Source organism: Pseudophryne corroboree, chromosome 8, assembly GCF_028390025.1.
Source record: "Pseudophryne corroboree isolate aPseCor3 chromosome 8, aPseCor3.hap2, whole genome shotgun sequence".
Classification (NCBI taxonomy): Eukaryota; Metazoa; Chordata; class Amphibia; order Anura; family Myobatrachidae; genus Pseudophryne; species Pseudophryne corroboree.
This window is the reverse complement of record NC_086451.1, coordinates 74,291,472-74,315,580: the sequence shown is the minus strand read 5'-3', so window position 1 is coordinate 74,315,580 and position 24,109 is coordinate 74,291,472. Positions and strand designations below refer to the sequence as shown.

The following is a 24,109-nucleotide window of genomic DNA, read 5'->3' as shown; positions in this document are numbered from 1 at the left end:
TGCACGCAGGTGAGTTCGCTTCTTCTCCCCTTAGTCCCTCGATGCAGTGAGCCTGTTGCCAGCAGGTCTCACTGAAAATATAAACCTAAACTAAAACTTTCACAAAGAGCTCAGGAGAGCCCCTAGTGTGCACCCTTCTCGTCGGGCACAGAAATCTAACTGAGGCTTGGAGGAGGGTCATAGGGGGAGGAGCCAGTGCACACCAGGTGATCCTAAAGCTTTCTTTAGATGTGCCCAGTCTCCTGCGGAGCCGCTATTCCCCATGGTCCTTACGGAGTCCCCAGCATCCACTAGGACGTCAGAGAAAAGATCCTATAATTACTGCACTGGATATTATTAGTAATGGTGTCCAACAGATTTTCTGATATTATCCAGATTTCATGGCCCTTATGTTTATATATATATATATATATATATATATATATATATATACTGATGTCCGGCACTCCCACTGATAACAGTCACCTGTGTATTTGCTCCGGTGCCCTCCTCGCGGACGCTGCGGTCCGTGCACATACAGGAATCAAACAAACGGCGGCACTCAGGAGACGAAGAGATGGTGAAATAAAACGGTGCTTTATCTACGTTTCGGGGTACATAGCCCCGTCATCAGGACACGCACAGTGAAACATCAAACAGTGTAAACTTAAATACCTTACCTGGCGCTTGTTCTAGCCGTCCATGCCACGCCTCTGCTCCGCTTCCGGGATCTATGCTTCCGTTCACAGGGATGGTCACCTGACCGGATGCCTGCTCACCGGGCTATCAGTCAGATTTATGTAATTTGGTTGAGTAACCCAGGGCACAGCAATGATCGATTAATTTAGGATGCCATATTAGTTTAGTAGTTTGTTACAGTACAGCTCCATCTAATATTTGTCAGGCTGTTAATATGTATAGGATATTTAGATAACCCAGATTTGGGGATATTGGTTAAGTTATCATCACACTGTGCCATTGATGCTTACGGCTTTTTAATTTTATACTGCTTTTTAATTTCACATGATTTTTTAGCACGTAACAATGTAAGCACTTTCATACCAGAATTGTTGTTTTCACTGTTATTCAGGCACTATTGAGTAATAGCCTGTCTTAGTTTTATTAATTCACGATGTCCTCATATGTGTGTTGTTATTGTTTTCAGGCGTTGCCTAGCAATAATCCTCCCCGCCTCTGACTGATAGCCCGGTGAGCAGGCATCCGGTCAGGTGACCATCCCTGTGAACGGAAGCATAGATCCCGGAAGCGGAGCAGAGGCGTGGCATGGACGGCTAGAACAAGCGCCAGGTAAGGTATTTAAGTTTACACTGTTTGATGTTTCACTGTGCGTGTCCTGATGACGGGGCTATGTACCCCGAAACGTAGATAAAGCACCGTTTTATTTCACCATCTCTTCGTCTCCTGAGTGCCGCCGTTTGTTTGATTCCTGTATATATATATATATATATATATATATATATATATAGTTATGAGTAAAGGAGTGCTACTGACAGCTCTGTGTATAACGTAACAACAACAGGAAATTAAAAAGAAAACAAAAAAACAGTAGAGGCTTTATCAGTGCATTGGGGAACAGCATGAGAATGGTTCTAAGTAAAATAGCATACAGTAGGAGCACTATTCGACATTATTATAGTACATATTTAGGGGCGAAAATAACTATCTTTACACAGCTTATTCTAGGACTGTACTGTGGTGTTTAAATAAATAGCAATCACATTGCAGATTCTATAGACCGCTCAATAAGTGACTATGGGGCAGATTTCACAATGACATCACCCATCCTTTGGCACCATGGGCCCTACGTTATGACTGAAAAACGTACTTGACACCCGAGTCACTGGTGGTTGGCCTTATGACCCTATAAGTATGGCGCTCTATCCAAGAAAGGAATATGTATGGGGCAGGGGGCAGTACCTCGTCCGCCTGCTTCAAGCATCCCAAAAAATTACAAAAGTTTATATAATCAACTTATATAGTGGTAGAAAACTAGTGCCCAACTCCAGCTGGCACTGTAGAAGCCAAAGTTACTGGCGGGTTTCCAGGGTATATAGTGGTAGGAGCTTTGAGTTAAATGTAAAATTGTCCAAGGTCCTGATAAAGCACTCTATACCCCAGTGCTCCCGTGTCCTCTTGACTGGATGGAAGAGAAAATAGGATTTTAATTACCTACCGGTAAAGCCTTTTCTCGTATTCTGTAGGGGATACTGGGAATCCATTTAGTACCATGGGATATAGACTAGGAGCCATGGGCACTATAGAAGTTTGATTAGGTGCGCTGGCTCCTCCCTCTATGTCCCTCCTACCAGACTCAGTCTAGCAAACTGTGCCCAAGGAGACGGACATCCTTTGAGAGAACAATATACAAAAAGGAAAGTGGTGAGACTTTGAACCAGCACAACCATAGCAAGAGGAAAGCCATGCTAACCAAACATGTAACAGGAACAGCAACAGCTGAACCAAACATGAATACTTAACCAAGTAACAGTGCAGGAAGAACGAAGCACCGGGCGGGCGCCCAGTATACCCTACGACGGACTACGAGAAAAGGATTTACAGGTAGGTGATTAAAATCCTATTTTCTCTTACGTCCTAGGGAAAACTGGGAATCCATTTAGTACCATGGGGAAGTACCAAAGCTCCCAAACCGGGTGGGGGAGTGCTGAGATTCCTGCAGAACTGATTGACCAAACGAACTTGTAAAACTTAGCAAACGTGTTCGAACCTGACCAAGTAGCTGCTCGGCAGAGCTGTAAAGCCGAGACACCCCCGGGCAGCCACCCAGGAAGAACCCAAAGACCTAGTAGAGTGGGCCTGTACAGATTTTGGAACCGGCAAGCCTGCCGTGGATTAAGCATGCTGGATAGTGAGCCTGATCCAGCGTGCAATTGACTGCTCTGAAGCAGGACACCCAATTTTATTGGGATCATAGAGAACGAACAGCGAGTCGATTTCCTGTGACAAGCTGTTCTCTTTACATACACCTTCAAAGACCTCACAACATCCAAAGACTTTGAAGTAGCAGAGGTGTACGTAACAACCGGAACTAGGTTGGTTTATGGGAAACACGGACACCACCTTAGGAAGAAATTGTTGAAGAGTCCTGAGTTCAGCTCTGTCCTCATGGAAAATTAGATAGGGGCTCTTGTGAGACAACGCCCCCAACTCTGACACACGTCTTGCTGAAGCCAAGACTAACAGTGTGACGGTCTTCCACGTAAGGTACTTTACGTCTACCTCCTGTAACGGTTCAAACCAGTCCGATTGGAGGAACTGCAGCACCAACTTGAGATTCCAAGGTGCCGTGGGAGGCTGGATGTACAGAACACCTTTCAAGAACTTCTGGACCTCAGGGAGAGAAGCTAATTGTTTCTGAAAGAAAATGGACAAGACCGAAATCTGGACTTTTATGGAGCCTAGACGTAGGCCCACATCCACTCCCGACTGCAGAAAAAGCAGGAAACGTCCCAGATGAAATTCCACCGCAGAATATTGTCTGCTCTCACACCAAGAGACATATTTCCTTCAGATACGGCGGTAATGTTTAGATGTTACCCCCTTCCTGGCTTGGATCATAGGTGGTCGTTCCGAGTTGCTTTTAGCAGCATTGCAAACGCTAGGCCGCCGACCTCTGGGAGTGTATCTTAGCTTAGCAGAATAGCGAACGAAAGGTTAGCAGAACTGCTACTAAATAATTCCTTGCAGTTTCTGAGTAGCTCCAGACCTACTCCTAGATTGCGATCACCTCAGTCCATTTAGTTCCTGGTTTGACGTCACAAACACACCCTGCGTTCGGCCAGCCACTCCCCCGTTTCTCCAGCCACTCCTGCGTTTTTACCTGGCACGCCTGCGTTTTTTAGCACACTCCCTGAAAACGGCCAGTTTCCGCCCAGAAACACCCACTTCCTGTCAATCACACTACGATCACTCGAGCAATGAAAAAATGTCGCTCGAGCTTGTGCAAATCTCCAAAGTTTTGTGGTAAATTACTGATCGCATGCGCGCTGCATACCATGCGCATTTTCCACCTAATCGCTCTATTGCAAAAAAACGGCATCGAGCGAACAACTCGGAATGACCACCATAGTCGGGATGACATTGTCAGGCATCCCTCTCCTGGCTAGAATCAGCTGTTCAACTTCCATGCCGTTAAACGTAGCCGCAGTAAGTTTTGATAGACAAACGGGCCCTGTTGCAGAAGATCCTCGCGAAGAGATACAGGCCACGGATCTTCGAGGAGCATCTCGAGAAGATCCGTATACCAGGCCCTTCATGGCCAGACCGGAGCAATGAGGTTTGCTTGAACCTTTTCCCTTTTTATTCTTTTTAGAATTCTTGGGATCAGAGGAAGTGGAGAAAACACGTACACCAGCTGGTAGGCCCACGGAGTTGCCAGAGTGTCTACCGCCACTGCTTGTGGGTCTCTCGACCTGGAACAATACCGATTGAGCTTCTTGTTGAGTCGAGAGGCGATCATGTTAATTTGTGGATATCCCCACCGACATGTCAACCACCGGAACACCTCCGGGTGAAGGCCCCATTCCCCCGGGTGCAGGTCATGCCTGCTGAGGAAGTCTGCTTCCCAGTTGTCTACTCCTGGGATGAAGACCGACGACAACGCCATGGCATGTTTTTACACCCAGAGGAGAATTCTTTACACCTCTGACATTGCGGCTCTGCTTTTCGTTCCGCCCTGACGGTTTATATACGTCACTGCCGTCACATTGTCCGACCGGACCTGAATAGCCTGATTCTGATGAAGAAATGCGGCCTGCTGAAGTGCTTTGTAGATAGCCCTGAGTTCCAGGATGTTTATTGGAAGGGGTGTAGTACGGGTGACCGGCGGTCTCCTGACCGCCGGTCACCTTACCGACGCCGGGATCCCGGCAGCATACCGACGCCGGGATCCCGGCGGGGAGGGGTTGAGTGCAGCAAGCCCCTTGCGGGCTCGCTGCGCTCGCCACGCTGCGGGCTCGGTGGCGACCTGCGGTCGCCACGGGTTCTATTCCCACTCTATGGGTGTCGTGGACACCCACGAGTGGAAATAGTCCCTGTTGGTCGGCATGCCGACCATCGGGATAGTGAGCCGTCGGGCTCACGGAGGAGGTCGTGTGACTGTCCGTCAGCCGACCGGCGGTCACATGACTACCACCCATTGGAAGGATGACTTCCTGACTTGACCATCTTCCCTGAAACTGCACCCCCTGGGTGACTGTGCCCCAACCTCTGAGGCTTGCATCTGTGGTTAGCATAATCCAATTCTGAATCCCTAACCTACGACCCTCGACAAGGTGAGAAGTTTGTAACCACCACAGGAGGGAGATCCTGGCTTTTGGAGACAGACAAATCCTCTGGTGTATGTGAAGATGCGATCCGTACAATTTGTCCAACAGATCCAGCTGGAAGGGCCTCAGATGAGACCTTCTGTACTGAATTGCCTCGTAACAGGCCACTATTTTCTCCAGAAGGCATATGCAGAGATGCACAGAGATCCGGGTTGGTTGCAGGACAGCACGAACCATCGACTGGATTACCATTGCCTTTTCCAAGGGAAGGAATAGTTTCTGAGACTCTGTGTCCAGTATCATTCCCAGGAAAGGAAGCCTCTGTGTTGGTACTAGGTAAGATTTTGGTAGGTTCAGAATCCACCCGTGATCCAGGAGTAGTCTGGTTGAGAAACCAATGTTGTCCAACAACCGCTCCCTGGACGGTGCCTTTATCAGAAGATCGTCCAGGTACGGAATTATGTTCACTCCTTGCTTGCGGAGTAGTAACATCATCTCTGCCATCACTTTGGTGAACACCCTCGTGCTGTGGAGAGACCAAATGGCAGGGCCTGAAACTGGTAGTGGCAGTCCTGCCGTGCAAACCGTATATAAGCCTGATAAGGCGGCCAGATCGGAATATGAAGGTACGCATCCTTGATATCCAGAGACACTAGGAATTCCCCCTCCTCCAGATCGGAGATCACCGCTCTCAGAGACTCCATCTTGAATTTGAACACTCGTAAGTATGGGTTCAACGACTTGAGGTTCAGAATCGCTCTTACCGGACCGTCCGGCTTCGGTAATACAAACAAGCTGAAATAGTAACCCTTGTTTTGTAGAGAAAGTGGAACTGGAACAATGACCTGGGTCTGTAACAGTTTTTGAATTGCGTCCTGTTATTCTTGCCTCTTTTGAAACTGGTAAACCTTATTTGAAAAATCTGTGAGGTGGGAGCTCCTGGAGCTCCAGTCTGTAGCCCTGGGACACAAGGTCTATGACCCAGGAATCCTTGCACAGTCTTGTCCAGATATGACTGAAGAATTTTAGCTGGGCTCCCACTTAACAGTCTTCCAGGCATCACGGTCCACCATCATGCGGAAGGTTTTGAGGAAACAGAGCCTGAACTCTGTTCCTGTGAACCGGCAGTAGTTGGTTTCCATGGTTTACCTCTAGCACCTCTGGCGGCGGCAGAGGAACCTCCGGGCTTGCCCCTAAACTTGGCCGTCCGAAAAGACTAAGTTGGCTCCAGAATAGGCCTTCCTAGCTGGGGGAGCTGCAGAAGGTAGGTATGTGGACTTACCCGCAGTAGCTTTGGAGATCCATTTGTCTAGTTCGTCTCCAAATAAGGCCTTGCCTGTGAAAGGAAGGCCTTCCACGCCTTTCCTGGAGTCCGCAGTCCACTGGCGTAGCCATAAACCCCTGCATGCAGACACTGCCATAGCTGTAGTGCATGCATTAAGCAAGCCTATCTCTGTTATGGCCTCCACCATAAAGTTTGCAGAGTCCTATATATGTTGCAGGAGCAAAATAATCTCCCCTTGAGGCAAGGTATCTAACCCCTCAATTAGGTTACCCGACCATTTAGCAATGGCTTGTGTAATCCAGCCACATGCTATAGTGGGTTTCTGGGCCACCACCGCAGCTGTATACAAAGATTTGAGCGTAGTCTCAATTTTGCGATCAGCCGCATCTTTTAGGGAGGCTGCACCCGGGACAGGCAATATAATCTTTTGCAAGAGCCTGGAGACCGATGCATCCACTACCGGTGGATTTTCCAATTTTTTCCTATCCTCAGGAGGAAACGGAAAAGATGATAACAACCGTTTAGGGATTTGAAATTTCTTATCTGGATTAACCCACGATTCTTCAAACAGGGTATTATGTTCCTTTGACAGGAAAAGTGACTGAGGATTCCTCACTCTCCTCTGTCACCTTATCAGTGATATTCAGAAATTCTCTGAAAGCTTCTATGAGAGCCTCTATTCCCTGCGACAGAGTACCATCCCTCACCTCACCCCTCATCAGAGTCAGACTGCAGGATATGGGCCAAAGTACGTTTTTGCAGACAAATGGCAGGGGATTGAGATGCTGGTTTGGGTACCGAGTCCTTTCATAAACTCAGTCTTAGTAGAAATGGAGGAAATCATTCTCCTAATGGAGTCCACCCATGCTGGTTCTGCCCCACTAGCCTGGGAAGGGATACTACACCGAGTACACACCAGTGAACCCCCTGAAGAAGAGTAACACTGTGCCTTACATTAAACACACTCTTTGCCTGACATACTGTAACAGTGACAGCACACATACACACACAGGAAAAGGTTAAATGCACAATTAATCCACAAAGAGCCCTTCCAGGGAGACACAGAGAGAGTATGGAACCTCCACATGGCGCCCTCATCGCTAATGCTAAGCTTAGCCGGGTTGCAGACCAAGTACCTAGATTAAGGATTTAGTACACTAATAAATCGCTCCCCCCTGCAATGACCCCTTGGTACCATTGAGGTAATCTGGAGTCTCTCCGGAGGAGCTGCGCGTCCCTGTCAGTGTCAGCTGCAGTAGGGAAAATTGCACTTGTGAGCTGCTGAGTCCGCTCATAGTGAAGCCCCGCCCCTTCAATGACGAACGGTCTTCCCGCTCTTCTTTATACTGGCTGTATGTGTCTATGTGCATAAAATGGAGACAGAATCCTTTTATGGCTTTGTTGCCAGTCTGGTTACTGTGTCCGCTGTTAATGTACACAGTCGGGAGACGCAGTCCGCCCCGTTTAGAAGCCGTGCTTCTCCGTCCCTCATGCCGCCATAATTAGTACTCACCACTCTTCCTTCTTCTGGCTCTGTTAGGGGTGGTGGCGTGCTGCGGGAATGTACGCTCGTCGTAGTGGGGCTTGTGAATAGTTCCCTCAGGAACTAGCGTCCTGTCAGTGGGGAACGGGACCATTAACCCTGAATGAGGTTGGGCCGTCCCCCCCACCCAAGGCCAACAAAGCAGGCAGGCTGGTGCCATCCAGTCCTGCCTGAAAATAACAAACTTAGAAAATAAATGCAGAAAACTCTTCAGCAGCTTCCCGAGATGTGACCTGCTCCTCCGGGCACATTTTCTAAACCGAGTCTGGTAGGAGGGGTATAGAGGGAGGAGCCAGCACACCTAATAAAACTTCTATAGTGCCCATGGCTCCTAGTGGACCCGTCTATACCCCATGGTACTAAAAGGATTCCCAGTATCCCCTAGGACGTAAGAGAAATACAGAAAAACATAACAATTAGTTGCTGAAGCAGAGTTAAATTGCTCCGACACTGTGCACGGAACTAATTACACATTTATGTTGTGTTAAGCGTATCTCCGCAGGCGGAACGCTCCAGTTGGCAAAAAGGCAATAGAACTCAGCGCACATAGATGGGTCCCTTAGATATTACCAACACAGTGGTCTTTGTTATGTTTGTCCCAAAATGACTTGGCAAAGGTCTTTAATAAAGTTGTTATAAGACATCGAAAGACGTCAGTACCACGTACCTCTGGACTTTGTACATTATTCCATTACTCAGATACCTATGTGTTGACCTTGCCAAGCTATTTTGGGACAAACGGAACAAAGACCACCGTGGATGTAATATCTAAGGGACCCATCTACGTGCGCTGAATTCCATTGCCTTTTGGATCATCGCGAATGGGAAACCCAGCACAACCCCACAGGATTAGTAACTATTCCAATTTATTGGGCTATAGTCCCAGCAAACATCTGGCTGTAATATCCTCCCTCATATAGGATCTGAACTTTATTGTCCTAACGAACATTTCAACATCACCTACCAGAGACTGGTGATATACAGTACAGCTCCTTTTGTAATCTATTGCTAGTGTGATATAATATACTTATATAATAATAATAATAATAATAATAAGATGTTAAATTATTATTATTATATAATTATTTTATTATATAATTATTATAGTATTATAACATATTACACATTATACAAAGAGCAGTATGATCACGTTAAATTCTGTTTTAATAAACTGAACAAATTGTTTTTATTCATTGACACCTGTCTGCAGTATTAGTTATTAAGCACTGCTTTCTTTATATTGTGTGCATGTATCTATGGCGGAGTGACTATCCAGTCTAAATAGCTGCTTGGAAAACCAGCCCTGATAAAGCGTCTGATTAGGACATACCACTAGTGGTTCTACCCCATCTTTTATTCTGGATTTAAGCATACTGCCATCTCTTCACAATTTACGCACTACCTGAGCATCCGACATGCACTACTTGAGGATCAGCAGACACGCGCTCCCCGAGCATCCGCAGACACGCGCTCCCCGAGCATCCGCAGACACGCGCTCCCCGAGCATCCGCAGACACGCGCTCCCCGAGCAACCGCAGACACGCGCTCCCCGAGCAACCGCAGACACGCGCTCCCCGAGCAACCGCAGACACGCGCTCCCCGAGCATCCGTCAACTTCCTGCTTCCGCAGACACCCAGTCCAAGAGCATCCGCAGACACCCAGTCCAAGAGCATCCACCGACACCCAGTCCAAGAGCATCCACCGACACCCAGTCCAAGAGCATCCACCGACACCCAGTCCAAGAGCATCCACCGACACCCAGTCCAAGAGCATCCACCGACACCCAGTCCAAGAGCATCCACCGACACCCAGTCCAAGAGCATCCGCAGACACCCAGTCCAAGAGCATCCGCAGACACCCAGTCCAAGAGCATCCGCAGACACCCAGTCCAAGAGCATCCGCAGACACCCAGTCCAAGAGCATCCGCAGACACCCAGTCCAAGAGCATCCGCAGACACCCAGTCCAAGAGCATCCGCAGACACCCAGTCCAAGAGCATCCGCAGACACCCAGTCCAAGAGCATCCGCAGACACCCAGTCCAAGAGCATCCACCGACACCCAGTCCAAAAGCATCCACCGACACCCAGTCCAAGAACATCCACCGACACCCAGTCCAAGAGCATCCACCGACACCCAGTCCAAGAGCATCCACCGACACCCAGTCCAAGAGCATCCACCGACACCCAGTCCAAGAGCATCCACCGACACCCAGTCCAAGAGCATCCACCGACACCCAGTCCAAGAGCATCCACCGACACCCAGTCCAAGAGCATCCACCGACACCCAGTCCAAGAGCATCCACCGACACCCAGTCCAAGAGCATCCACCGACACCCAGTCCAAGAGCATCCGCCGACACCCAGTCCAAGAGCATCCGCCGACACCCAGTCCAAGAGCATCCGCAGACACCCAGTCCAAGAGCATCCGCCGACACCCAGTCCAAGAGCATCCGCCGACACCCAGTCCAAGAGCATCCGCCGACACCCAGTCCTAGAGCATCCGCAGACACCCAGTCCTAGAGCATCCGCAGACACCCAATCCTAGAGCATCCGCAGACACCCAGTCCTAGAGCATCCGCAGACACCCAATCCTAGAGCATCCGCAGACACCCAGTCCTAGAGCATCCGCAGACACCCAGTCCTAGAGCATCCGCAGACACCCAGTCCTAGAGCATCCGCAGACACCCAGTCCTAGAGTATCCGCAGACACCCAGTCCAAGAGCATCCGCAGACACCCAGTCCAAGAGCATCCGCAGACACCCAGTCCTAGAGCATCCGCAGACACCCAGTCCTAGAGCATCCGCAGACACCCAGTCCAAGAGCATCCGCAGACACCCAGTCCAAGAGCATCCGCAGACACCCAGTCCCCAAGCAGCCGCCGACACCCAGTCCCCAAGCAGCCGCCGACACCCAGTCCCCAAGCAGCCGCCGACACCCAGTCCCCAAGCAGCCGCCGACACCCAGTCCGCAAGCAGCCGCCGACACCCAGTCCCCAAGCAGCCGCTGACACCCAGTCCCCAAGCAGTCGCCGACACCCAGTCCCTCAGCTTTGTCTATGTGAGAACACTGTTACACCCCAGTTATGCCCCTGTAGATGCCAGTGGAGAGATGACTGAAATGCACATGACTCTGCATTGCCCATTTTTGTGTAATCTTGGCTCCAGTGCGCAGTGTGCAAATCCCACAACATTCAACTCTGCCTAGGCCCCTTTGTGATTCGCACACCACTAATTTCTGCTTTCTGCTATCTGTAGGGCCATTTGAATAACAATATGCGTTTATTGGTTCACCCATTGCAAATAAAGTCTGCTCTTCTCCATGCAATGTCCCTATTGCCGGTATCCCTGTAACAGCTCTCACTCAGGGCTGCTGTACAATTCAGATCTCTGATGTTTGCTTTATGTTACACCCATGCAGGTGTTGTCAGTGGCTACAATTAGAGACTAAGCAAGAACTTCGTAAAACTTACACTGATCATAAAGGTGCAAATTAATGAAATGGAGTCAACCAATCAGCTCCAAGGGAACTGGTATGAAACATTTTACATGCTTCTGATTGGTTCAGCCAATTGGATCGGGAGTCAAAGGAAATCCCCATGTTATTTATTGATCAAAAGGTGTTTGGGTGTCTGCATGCGTGTTTTACCCGGTTACAAATAACTTCTAATTGTCAACCCACTCGTTCACAGGTCATTAATATCCATTTTAGACTCAGAGGTTACCTGCAGGCTGCCTCAGTAGGCTTTTCACATGCACAAAATATCATGGAGGACATTGATGAACACCGGTGTAAGGAATCACTGGTTACCCAATAGTGACTATTTAGAAATATGCATCTATATTTAATTTTCTAAACGTAGGTGTCAGAATGCAGCAGTTTTACATAATATATTCCACTGTCAATTCTGACATTTTCCTGAAACGTGTAACTCGGCAGACCAATCAGGTGCTGCTATCACAGACCCCCCCCCCCCCCCCTCCCCTTCCCAATCTTAAAAATTATTTAAGCACCAATGTTTGAAGAGGGTAAACTGGCTCCGTAGCAGCAAGTGACTTAATGGTGGACATTTCCACCGCCCTGCTGGCCAGAGACAGCTGGAAATGGCACATGCAACATATTTTATTAGGTATTTTATATTTTTATTATTCGTACAGAAACATCATCAATTTAAAGACAACCGAGGATGAACTAGGAAAAGAAACACTGGAAAATAAAACAATAAAAAGGAAGACAAAACATAAGAAAGAACGTACAATACCCAGAGACCGGTCCCTGCTGACCACAGATAAATGCTGGATTAGACCACATGCCACAGACCTTAGGGACCATCCGCAGCCTCTACTCTAATAGGAAATGCACTTACCTCGGGGCTTCAGGTCATCCTCATCACTCTCCGACTCTCCATCATCAGCCACAGCAATGGGGACAGACTTCAGCGGATGAGCGGCAGCCGGCACATCCTGGTGAAGGAGAGACAGAAGGTAAAGTACAGACAATACAGCAGCTCTGTGGCGTCTCACCTTTATATTGCATGGAGTCAAATTAGTTAAAATAAACAATGAATTACACTGGGCTACATCTCCTGGATCCTCCAATAACATTCTGTTGTCTCGTTTATGTCAACACAAATAATATATATATATATATATATATATATATATTATTACATACACACACACACACACACACACACACAGCACTCTGGCACTCCTGGCCTCCCCAATTGGGTGTACCTTGCTTCCGGTGCCCTCCTCAGGGAAGAACCCTTGTATGAACAATAATGAAAAATACGAGGCGGCACTCAGAAGACTTGTGAAAAACATTCAATAAAGTGTATTCAGTACGGCCAACGTTTCGGGGACCACCTCCCTGTCTTCAGGTCCTGAAGACGGGGAGGTGGTCCCCGAAACGTTGGCCGTACTGAATACACTTTATTGAATGTTTTTCACAAGTCTTCTGAGTGCCGCCTCGTATTTTTCATTATTGTATATATATATATATATATATATATATATATATATATATATATATATACACACACACACACACACACACACACACACACACATTTATACATATACACACACATATATATATATACATATATATACATATACATATATATTATATATACACACACACACAAATGCATACATACATACATACATAAGTATAAGGGATACTCAAACATATCTATATAATTCATTCTGTGTGCATGTACAACTGCACAGTACTGCTTCTATTTGGACTAAGGCTGGATATAGTTCCTAGTATCTGTTACTATTATTCTTTATGTAAGCAAAACTGGATTGTGCCACTTCTCTAGTTCTGTGAGCAATTCTCAGTATCTGCTCTTCTGACTATGAATTTATAGTTATATATGTCACCAGGGCTGATACAAGGTGTCACGGTGATCTAGGTAAAATTTTAGCCTATCACCCCTCAAATACCCTCATAAGTGACTGTATATATTGTACATACAGAGAGGGAACGGATTGCTGCTGCTGCTGACTGCTCTGCATCAGACTGTGATATGACTGCACAGCAGTCTCAGCCAAACAGCAGCTGAAAAGCACAGGGGGTGGCAGGCATGGCTTGTAGGAACCGTTGCCACCACCATTGTTAATTAAAAGAAGGATGTCTCTTTAAAAGACATGCTTATTATGCCAGAAGCCTCAGTGTGCCCCCCGCATACTCTAGCGCCTTAGACAGCTGTCTAATGGTAGCACCGACTCTGTATGTTACCAACTCGTTTGTTCTGTATTCAGAATACAATTCTCAGTGTCTGTACTTATTCTATATGGATGGATGGCTGCACAAATCCACTTACACATGTTTATACCAAATGGCAAAAGCCACTGTAACCTAAATCAATTGAAGCCTATAATGTGACTATTGAGCACTATGCATCATATATTCAGCTGTGTTACAGTTGTCCGTTAAGCAGGAACAAATGAAATACATCATCAGAAAAGGTCCTCGTTCCACAATATACCCCAAATGAGACATTCAGATATATCTGCAAAGGTGTAGTGCTCAGATGCCGCCCTGCCACCCTTTACACACATACAGTTTTAGGGACGCACCCGGTGGCTTAGCTTGGGGGAGGTTGACTGGGAGTGAGTAGGAGAAGGTGCCCGAGGGTCCAAAAAAACCTCTTTCTCACAGGCGTAGCACCAGACTCGGAAGGTGGTCAGGTTCACCGTGAGATCGTGCTTCTTAGCCTGAAAGTGCAGCACAACACCACAGTTGTTTAAGTCAAGGAACTTCATTTTCCAGCAACACTGATGCTACTCATACACAAGAGTTAGTGTCGCCGACTCCCCCACCTGGGCATGTAGGGTACTGTGATCGGCATAAGATTCTCCACATCCCACGTACTGGCAACCATCCTGAAAGCACAAAGCATCTGTCAGTCACAAGAATACTCAGAACTACTGTACCTTACGCCTGCTCAATTATAGGCTAGTTACCTGCAAACAGGCCCATAGGTTGGGACCGCCAGCTCCGCATGACTCGCAGGACCCCTACAGAAAGAGATAGGGAACAGGTGAGAAGGTTAGAGAAAAGTAATTCAGAGAAACATCCAAACATTGAATTATGGTCCCCCAGTGATGGATTCAATTCTGGAGAAGCACAGTTGCAGGGGATGTACACTTCTGTACAACCTCTTCTAGCTAGGTACGGGTAGTAGTCATGTGACCGCCGGTCGGCTGACCGACAGTCACATGACCGACGGCTCACTACCCCGATGGTCGGCATGCCGACCAACAGGGACTATTTCCACTCGTGGGTGTCCACGACACCCATAGAGTGGGAATAGAACCCGTGGCGACCGCAGGTCGCCACCGAGCCCGCAGCGTGGCGAGCGCAGCGTGGCGAGCGCAGCGAGCCCGCAAGGGGCTTGCTGCACTCGCCCCTCCCCGCCGGGATCCAGGCGTCGGTATGCTGCCGGGATCCCGGCGTCGGTAAGGTGACCGGCGGTCAGGAGACCGCCGGTCACCCGTACTACACCCCTAGGTACATCTACCTTTTGGGGTTGCCTTATAACTAAAGAGGTCAGTCTGAAAATGCTATAAATCCCAAAGTAAGAAAAGGGGGTGCCATAAATGTAGAAAGGGGAACCAAAGTGGTAACTAAGGGTCACATTAAGATAAGATAAATGCCCAGAAATTGGCAAAAACAGGCCCACTGGACGGAACATTCCTGCCAATTCCGTAATGAGGTCGGGAAAGGCACGCAGTCTCTGCCTTCTCAAAAAGTTTTATTGTGACATAAATAAAACAAACAAACAGATTAACAAAATAAAATAAGAATTTACTCACCGGTAATTCTATTTCTCGTAGTCCGTAGTGGATGCTGGGAACTCCGTAAGGACCATGGGGAATAGCGGGCTCCGAAGGAGGCTGGGCACTCTAGAAAGATCTTAGACTACCTGGTGTGCACTGGCTCCTCCCACCATGACCCTCCTCCAAGCCTCAGTTAGGTACTGTGCCCGGACGAGCGTACACAATAAGGAAGGATTTTGAATCCCGGGTAAGACTCATACCAGCCACACCAATCACACCGTACAACTCGTGATATGAAACACAGTTAACAGTATGAAACAATAGAGCCTCTCAACAGATGGCTCAACAATAACCCGATTTAGTTAACAATAACTATGTACAAGTAATGCAGATAAACCGCACTTGGGATGGGCGCCCAGCATCCAGTACGGACTACGAGAAATAGAATTACCGGTGAGTAAATTCTTATTTTCTCTAACGTCCTAGTGGATGCTGGGAACTCCGTAAGGACCATGGGGATTATACCAAAGCTCCCAAACGGGCGGGAGAGTGCGGATGACTCTGCAGCACCGAATGAGAGAACTCCAGGTCCTCCTCAGCCAGGGTATCAAATTTGTAGAATTTTGCAAACGTGTTTTCCCCTGACCAAGTAGCTGCTCGGCAAAGTTGTAAAGCCGAGACCCCTCGGGCAGCCGCCCAAGATGAGCCCACCTTCCTTGTGGAATGGGCATTGACAGATTTTGGCTGTGGCAGGCCTGCCACAGTATGTGCAAGCTGAATTGTACTACAAATCCAACGAGCAATAGTCTGCTTAGAAGCAGGCGCACCCAGCTTGTTGGGTGCATATAGGATAAACAGCGAGTCAGATTTTCTGACTCCAGCCGTCCTGGAAACATATATTTTCAGGGCCCTGACAACGTCTAGCAACTTGGAGTCCTCCAAATCCTTAGTAGCCGCAGGCACCACAATAGGCTGGTTCAGGTGAAACGCTGACACCACCTTAGGGAGAAACTGGGGACGAGTCCTCAATTCTGCCCTATTCATATGGAAAATCAAATAAGGGCTTTTACAAGACAAAGCCGCCAATTCTGATACTCGCCTGGCAGAAGCCAAGGCCAATAACATAACCACCTTCCATGTGAGATATTTCAGATCCACGGTTTTTAGTGGTTCAAACCAAAGTGATTTTAAGAAAACTCAACACCACGTTGAGATCCCAAGGTGCCACAGGAGGCACAAACGGGGGCTGACTATGCAGCACTCCTTTTATAAATGTCTGAACTTCAGGTACTGAAGCTAGTTCTTTTTTGAAAGAAAATCGACAGAGCCGAGATCTGTACCTTAATGGAACCCAATTTAAGGCCCATAGTCACTCCTGCTTGCAGGAAATGCAGAAATCGACCTAGTTGAAATTCCTCTGTTGGGGCCCTTTCGGCCTCACACCATGCAACATATTTTCGCCATATGCGGTGATAATGAGTTGCTGTAACCTCTTTCCTGGCTTTAGTAAGCGTAGGAATTACTTCCTCCGGAATACCCTTTTCCTTCAGGATCCGGCGTTCAACCGCCATGCCGTCAAACGCAGCCGCGGTAAGTCTTGGAACAGACAGGGCCCCTGCTGCCGCAGGTCCTGACTGAGTGGCAGAGGCCATGGGTCCTCTGATATAAATTCTTGAAGTTCTGGGTACCAAGCTCTTCTTGGCCATCCACGAGTATCGTTCTTACTCCTCACCTTCTTATTATTCTCAGTACCTTTGGTATGAGAGGCAGAGGGGAGAACACCTAAACCGACTGGTACACCCACGGTGTTACCAGAGCGTCCATAGCTATCGCCTGAGGGTCCCTTGACCTGGAGCAATATCTTTTATAGCTTTTTGTTAAGGCGGGACGCCATCATGTCCACCTGTGGCCTTTCCCAATGGTGTACAATCCTATTGGAAGACTTCTGGAGGAAGTCCCCATTCTCCCGGGTGGAGGTCGTGTCTGTTGAGAAGATCTGCTTCCCAGTTGTCCACTCCGGGAATGAACACTGCTGACAGTGCTAACACATGATTTTCCGCCTATCGGAGAATCCTTGTGGCTTCTGCCATCGCCATCCTGCTTTTTGTGCCGCCCTGTTGATTACATGGGTGACTGCCGTGATGTTGTCTGATTGGATCAGTACCGGCTGGTTTTGAAGCAGAGGCCTTGCTGGCCTCAGGGCATTGTAAATGGCCCTCAGATCCAGAATATTTATGTGTAGGGAAATAACCTGACTTGACCAAAGTCCCTGGAAGTTTCTTCCCTATGTGACTGCCCCCCAGCCTCAAAGGCTGGAATCCATGGTCACTAGGACCTAGTCCTGTATGCCGAACCTGCGGCCCTCTTGAAGATGGGCACTCTGCAGCCACCACAGTAGAGATACCCTGGTCCTTGGAGACAGGGTTATCAGCCTATGCATCGGAAGATGCGATCCGGACCACTTGTCCAACAGGTCCCTCTGAAAAGTTCTTGTATGGAACCTGCCTAATGGGATTGCTTCGTAAGAAGCTACCATTTTTCCCAGGACTCGCGTGCAATGATGCACCGCTACCTATTTTGGTTTCAGGAGGTCTCTGACTAGAGATGACAACTCCTTGGCTTTCTCCTCCGGGAGAAACACTATTTCTGGTTTATGTCCAGAACCATCCCCAGGAACAGTAGACGTGTCATAGGTACCAGCTGTGACTTTGGACTGTTTAGAATCCACCTATGCTGTTGTAGCACTTTCCAAAATAGTGCTACCCCGACTACCAACTGCTCCTTGGACCTCGCCCTTATAACGAGATTGTCCAATTACGGGATAATTACAACTCCCTTTTTTTGAAGGAGTATCATCATTTCGGCCATTACCTTGATAAAACACCCTCGGTGCCATGTACAGTCCAAACGGCAGTGTCTGGACTTGGTAATGGTAATCCTGTACCACAAATCTGAGGTACTCCTGGCGAGGATGGTAAATGGGGACATGCAGGTAAGCATCCTTGATGTCCCGGGATACCATGTAATCCCCCTCGTCCAGGCTTGCAATAACCGCCCTGAGCGATTCCATCTTGAACTTGATTTTTTTTTTTATGTTCAAGGATTTTAAATATAAAATGGGTCACACCGAACCATGCGGTTTCGGTACCCCAACCCGTGTGGAATAGTAACCCCGTCCTTGTTGAAGTAGGGGCACCTTGAGTATTACCTGCTGGGAATACCGCTTATTAATTGCCTCTAGCACAGCCTCCCTGCTTGAGGGAGTTGTCAGCAAGGCATATTTTAGGAAACGGCTGGGGGGAGACATCTCTAATTCCAGCTTGTACCCCTGAAATACTACTTGGAAGAAACAGGGATCCACCTGTGAGCGAGCCCACTAATTGCTGAAATTTTTGAGGCGGCCCCCCACCGTACCTGGCTACACCTGTGGAGCACCCGCGTCATGGTGTGTACTCACAGGAGGCGGGGGAAGAATCTTGATTCTGGGAACAGGCTGACTGGTGCAGCTTCTTCCCTCTACCCTTGTCTCTGTACAGAAAGGAAGCGCCATTTGACCCGCTTGCTTTTCTGAAGCCGAAAGGACTGTACCTTTTTCTGTGAGGAAACCTGAGGTAAAATTATTTCTTCCCAGCAGTTGCTGTGGATACGAGGTCCCAGAGACCATCCCCAAATAATTCCTCACTCTTATAAGGCTCTCTATGCGCTTTTTAAGTCAGCATCACCTGTCCAGTGACAGGTCTCTAATACCCTCCTGACAGAATGGACATTACATTTATTTTGGATGCCAGCCGGCAAAATATCCCTCTGTGCATCCCCCATATATAAGACAACGTCTTTAATATGTTTTTATGTTTGCCAACTATTATCCCTGTTTGACAGGGTCACCAACCACGCTGCAGCAGCACTATCTGCAGGTCTCAGTCTAGTACCTGAGTGTGTAAATACAGACTTCAGGATAGCCTCCTGTTTTTTTTTTTTTTTTTAATCAACAGGTACCTATTAAAGTGGCCGTATCCTAAGACGGCAGTGCCACCTTTTTTGACAAACGTGTGAGCGCCTTATCCACCCTAGGGGATATCTCCCAGCGTAACTTATCCTCCTGGCGGGAAAGGGTACGCCATCAGTAACTTTTTATAAATTACCAGTTTCTTAACGGGGGAACCCACGCTTTTCACACACTTCATTTATTCATCTGATGGGGGAACAAAACACTGCCTGTTTTTTCTCCCCAAACCTAAAACCCATTTATAGAGGTTAAAGTCAGAAATGTATAACACATTTTTTATTGCCGGGATCAAGTCACGGATTGGATTGTGTATATGTCTCCACCTTGTCGACACTGGAGTCAGACTCCGTGTCTACATCTGTGTCTGCCATCTGAGGGAGCGGGCGTTTTTGAGCCCCTGATGGCCTTTGAGACGCCTGGGCAGGCGCGGGCTGCGAAGCCGGCTGTCCCACAGCTGTTACGTCATCCACCCTTTTATGTAAGGAGTTGACACTGTCGGTTAATACCTTTTACCTCTCTATCCACTCTGGTGTCGGCCCCACAGGGGGCGACATCACATATATCGGCCTCTGTTCCGTCACCATATAAGCCTCCTCATTCAACATGTCGACACAGCCGTACCGACACACCGCAGACACACAGGGAATGCTCTAAACGAGGACAGGACCCACAAAAGCCCTTTGGGGGGACAGAGTGAGAGTATGCCAGCACACACCAGAGCGCTATATACTGCAGGGACTAACGGAGTTATGTCCCCTATAGCTTTATATCTATATATATAATGTATACTGCGCCTAAATTTAGTGCCCCCTCTCTCTTTTTTTAACCCTTGTAGACTGCAGGGGAGAGCCAGGGAGCTTCCCTCCAACGGAGCTGTGAGGGAAAATGGCGCCAGTGTGCTGAGGAGATAGGCTCCGCCCCTTTTTCGCGGCCTATTCTCCCGTTTTTTATGGACTTCTGGCAGGGGTATTTACCTCATATATAGCCCCTGGGGCTATATATTGAGGTATTTTTGCCAGCCAAGGTGTTTTTATTGCTGCCTCAGGGCGCCCCCCCCCCAGCGCCCTGCACCCTCAGTGACCGGAGTATGAAGTTTGTGAGAGGAGCAATGGCGCACAGCTGCAGTGCTGTGCGCTACCTTGGTGAAGACGGAGTCTTCATGCCGCCGATTTTCCGGACCATCTTCTTGCTTCTGGCTCTGTAAGGGGGACGGCGGCGCGGCTCCGGGACCGAACATCAAGGCTGGGCCTGCGGTCGATCCCTCTGGAGCTAATGGTGTCCAGTAGCCTAAGAAGCCCAATCCGGCTGCAAGCAGGCGAGTTCGCTTCTTCTCCCCTTAGTCCCTCGCTGCAGTGAGCCTGTTGCCAGCAGGTCTCACTGAAAAGAACAAATTCTAAGACTATAACTTTCTAAGAGCTCAGGAGAGCCCCTAGTGTGCATCCAACCTCGGCCGGGCACGAAATCTAACTGAGGCTTGGAGGAGGGTCATGGTGGGAGGAGCCAGTGCACACCAGGTAGTCTAAGATCTTTCTAGAGTGCCCAGCCTCCTTCGGAGCCCGCTATTCCCCATGGTCCTTACGGAGTTCCCAGCATCCACTAGGACGTTAGAGAAATTATATTTAAACTGAGTAATGTAATCCCTCTTTGCAAGTGCTGAGCATGTAATAAATGTAATGCCAGACTGAAGTCATACCAAGATAGAAACTTTCAAATATATCAAGGGTCTTAACAACGTTCAGGAGGGAAACATTCTTCAAAGGAAGAGACGTATTAGAACTCGAAGACATACACTGAGACTGGAGGGGGGGGGGGAAGGTTCAGGGGAAATTTAAGGAAAAATTACTTCACAGAAAGGGTAGTGGAATAGCCTCCCATCAGAGGTGGTAGAGGCCAAGACTGTAGAGCAATTTAAACATGCTTGGGACAGGCATATGAATATCCTTACAAAGAATGAAGGTTCAAAAAGGGTTGAGATTGCCTAAAGGATAAAAAAAAAAAAAAAAAAAGGGGGCAGACTAGATGGGCCAAGTGATTCTTATCTGCCGTCAAATGCTATGTTTCTATGATAGCCAATCCAGGCACCGTCAATCAATATGCCTGTGCCTAACTTTAAGTTCACGCTCTGCTTATGAATATGGTAGTTTAGATGTCCACTACCCAGCCCACACCATCTAACCAACAGTATTAATATTCCAAGTATCTGCATGGTATCTAGGAAACATTTTTTTTCCGTAAGTGGCCGCTATCCATAGCAGGTTTCCATAGTTCTGTAATACAGAATCGCCAAATAAACAGAGATCACCATTTTTAAATGGCCATCAGGGAAACAGCGCTATTATTGTGGGTCTTTAAAGCTGCATTACCACCTAGGAAAATATTTTCCCAGTTAGCCTGTCCCTTAGTGGTATCCCCTGTGCCATACAGCCATTACTTCTGGGTCTCCGGGCATTCCACATAGACTGCAGACACTAAGGGGATGATTCGTATGCAGGAAAAGCATCAGGATTTCCCTCTGCGCATGCGCCCCTGATGATTGCCACAGGAGGGCGCACATTAAAACTGCATGGAAAAACATGCAATTGCAACGGGGGTAACTGGGGTGGGGTGGAGTCGATGTCAGTGACAGCTTCTAAAGATACAATTCCAATGACACTGTCTGCCATGGTCCATTGCGCCTGCCATTAGCAGGTGCAATATCCAATGGTTCCCCGATCATGAGTCTTTGCAGGCAGATTCGCACCACAGCCTGTGAGCATCACAACAGGATGTCCATCGACCGCAGCACTAACATAAAGACGCAGTAGCAACTGTGCCCTTCCCCCCCCTCCTGAATGACCCCCTATCTGACTAAATGCTTCCCATACATCAGATGACCTGTTTCCCCCATCCGATCCGCCGGCACAGCCAATCGATGGCCAGCAATGATCGCCGATCTGCCGGGGAATCAGGGAACTTAAACATGTTAAAATGGGCAGATACCCAGAAACTTGCAGCAGGGAAAGGGTTAATTGTAACCTATGTGTTGTGGGGGACATGCCTTGAGACAGCTGACAGCGGACCTGGGGCGGAGCTGATTTTGAAGGCAGGTCTCCCCTCCGAGGTTTACAGTACAGGAGACACGGCTGCTGCAGCGTGGGAAGTGGCTTTGTGACAGGCGGCATCCTAGTAGCAGAGAGGCCTACCCATCTTGTGTTTCAGTGAAGGAGGCAGAACCTGGAGGCGCTGCTCCCCTGATGGGTAGAACAGGAGCGGACACGGTGGTGACTAATATCAAAAGGTCAGTAACAACATATTGTTATATGCACCCATTTCTCCAGCAGCACTGACTAACCTCCTGGCCTCAGAGTATAGTAAACAGTATAGTCCTCAGCCATACAGTGCATCCGGAAAGTATTCACAGCGCTTCACTTTTTCCACATTTTGTTATGTTACAGCCTTATTCCAAAATGTAATAAATTCATTTTTCCCCACAAAATTCTACACACAATACCCCATAATGACGTGGAAAAAAAGAGTTTTGAGATTTTTGCCAATTTATTAAAAATGAAAACTAAGAAAATCACATGTACATAAGTATTCACAGCCTTTGCTCAATACTTTGTTGATCCACCTTTGGCAGCAATTACAGCCTCAAGTCTTTTGGAATATGATGCCACAAGCTTGGCACACCTATCTTTGGGCAGTTTCGCCCATTCCTCTTTGCAGCAGCTCTCAAGCTCCATCAGGTTGGATGGGAAGTGTTTGGTGCACAGCCATTTTCAGATCTCTCCAGAGATGTTCAATCGGATTCAAGTCTGGGCTCTGGCTGGGCCACTGAAGGACATTCACAGAGTTGTTCTGAAGCCACTCCTTTTGATATCTTGGCTGTGTACTTAGGGTCGTTGTCCTGCTGAAAGATGAACCATCGCCCCAGTCTGAGGTCAAGAGCGCTCTGGAGCAGGTTTTCATCCGGGATATGTCTGTACATTGCTGCATTCATTTTTCCCTCTATCCTGAATAGTCTCCCTGTTCCTGACGCTAAAAAACATCCCCACAGCATGATGCTGCACCACCATGCTTCACTGTAGGGATGGTATTGGCCTGGTGATGAGCGGTGCCTGGTTTCCTCCAAACATGACGCCTGACATTCACGCCAAATAGTTCAATCTTTGTCTCATCAGACCAGAGAATTTTGTTTCTCATGGTCTGAGAGTCCTTCATGTACTTTTTTGGCAAACTCCAGGTGGGCTGCCATGTGTTTTTTACTAAGGAGTGGCTTCTGTCTGGCCACTCTACCAGACAGGCCTGATTGGTGGATTACTGCAGAGATGGTTGTCCTTCTGGGAGGTTCTCCTCTCTCCACAGAGGAACGCTGTAGCTCTGACAGAGTGACCATCGGGTTCTTGGTCACCTCCTTGACTAGGGTCATTCTTTCCCGATCGGTCAGTTTAGACGGCCGGCCAGATCTAGGAAGAGTCCTGGTGGTTCCGAACTTCTTCCATTTACGGATAATGGAGGCCACTGTGCTCACTGGGACCTTCGAAGCAGATATTTTTTTGTACCCTTCCTCAGATTTGTGCCTCGAGACAATCCTGTCTCAGAGGTCTACAGAAAATTCCTTTGACTTCATGCTTGGTTTGTGCTCAGACATGCACTATCAAGTGCGGGACCTTATACAGACGACAGGTGTGTGGCTTTCCAAATCATGGTCAATCAACTGAAT

The 24,109-nt window shown here is 48.1% G+C and overlaps 1 protein-coding gene and 1 long non-coding RNA gene across 3 annotated transcripts in view; one reads left to right on the top strand and one right to left on the bottom strand.

The window, feature by feature from the left end:
* The window catches only part of USP20 (ubiquitin specific peptidase 20), a 98,606-nt gene that overhangs the window by 61,293 nt on the left and 13,204 nt on the right, over nt 1-24,109 (bottom strand). For both annotated transcript variants that reach the window (XM_063936678.1, XM_063936679.1), the window contains exons 3-6: nt 14,586-14,639; nt 14,442-14,504; nt 14,199-14,336; nt 12,476-12,572 (exon numbers count right to left, since the gene is read on the bottom strand). In XM_063936678.1, coding sequence (XP_063792748.1) covers nt 12,476-12,572; nt 14,199-14,336; nt 14,442-14,504; nt 14,586-14,639 — 352 coding nt within the window. The remainder of the gene's footprint in view (nt 1-12,475; nt 12,573-14,198; nt 14,337-14,441; nt 14,505-14,585; nt 14,640-24,109) is intronic.
* On the top strand, nt 1,179-12,680 carry LOC134948604 (uncharacterized). The gene is made up of 2 exons (XR_010182984.1): nt 1,179-1,287; nt 12,267-12,680. It is a non-coding gene; the product is annotated as an uncharacterized LOC134948604 (long non-coding RNA).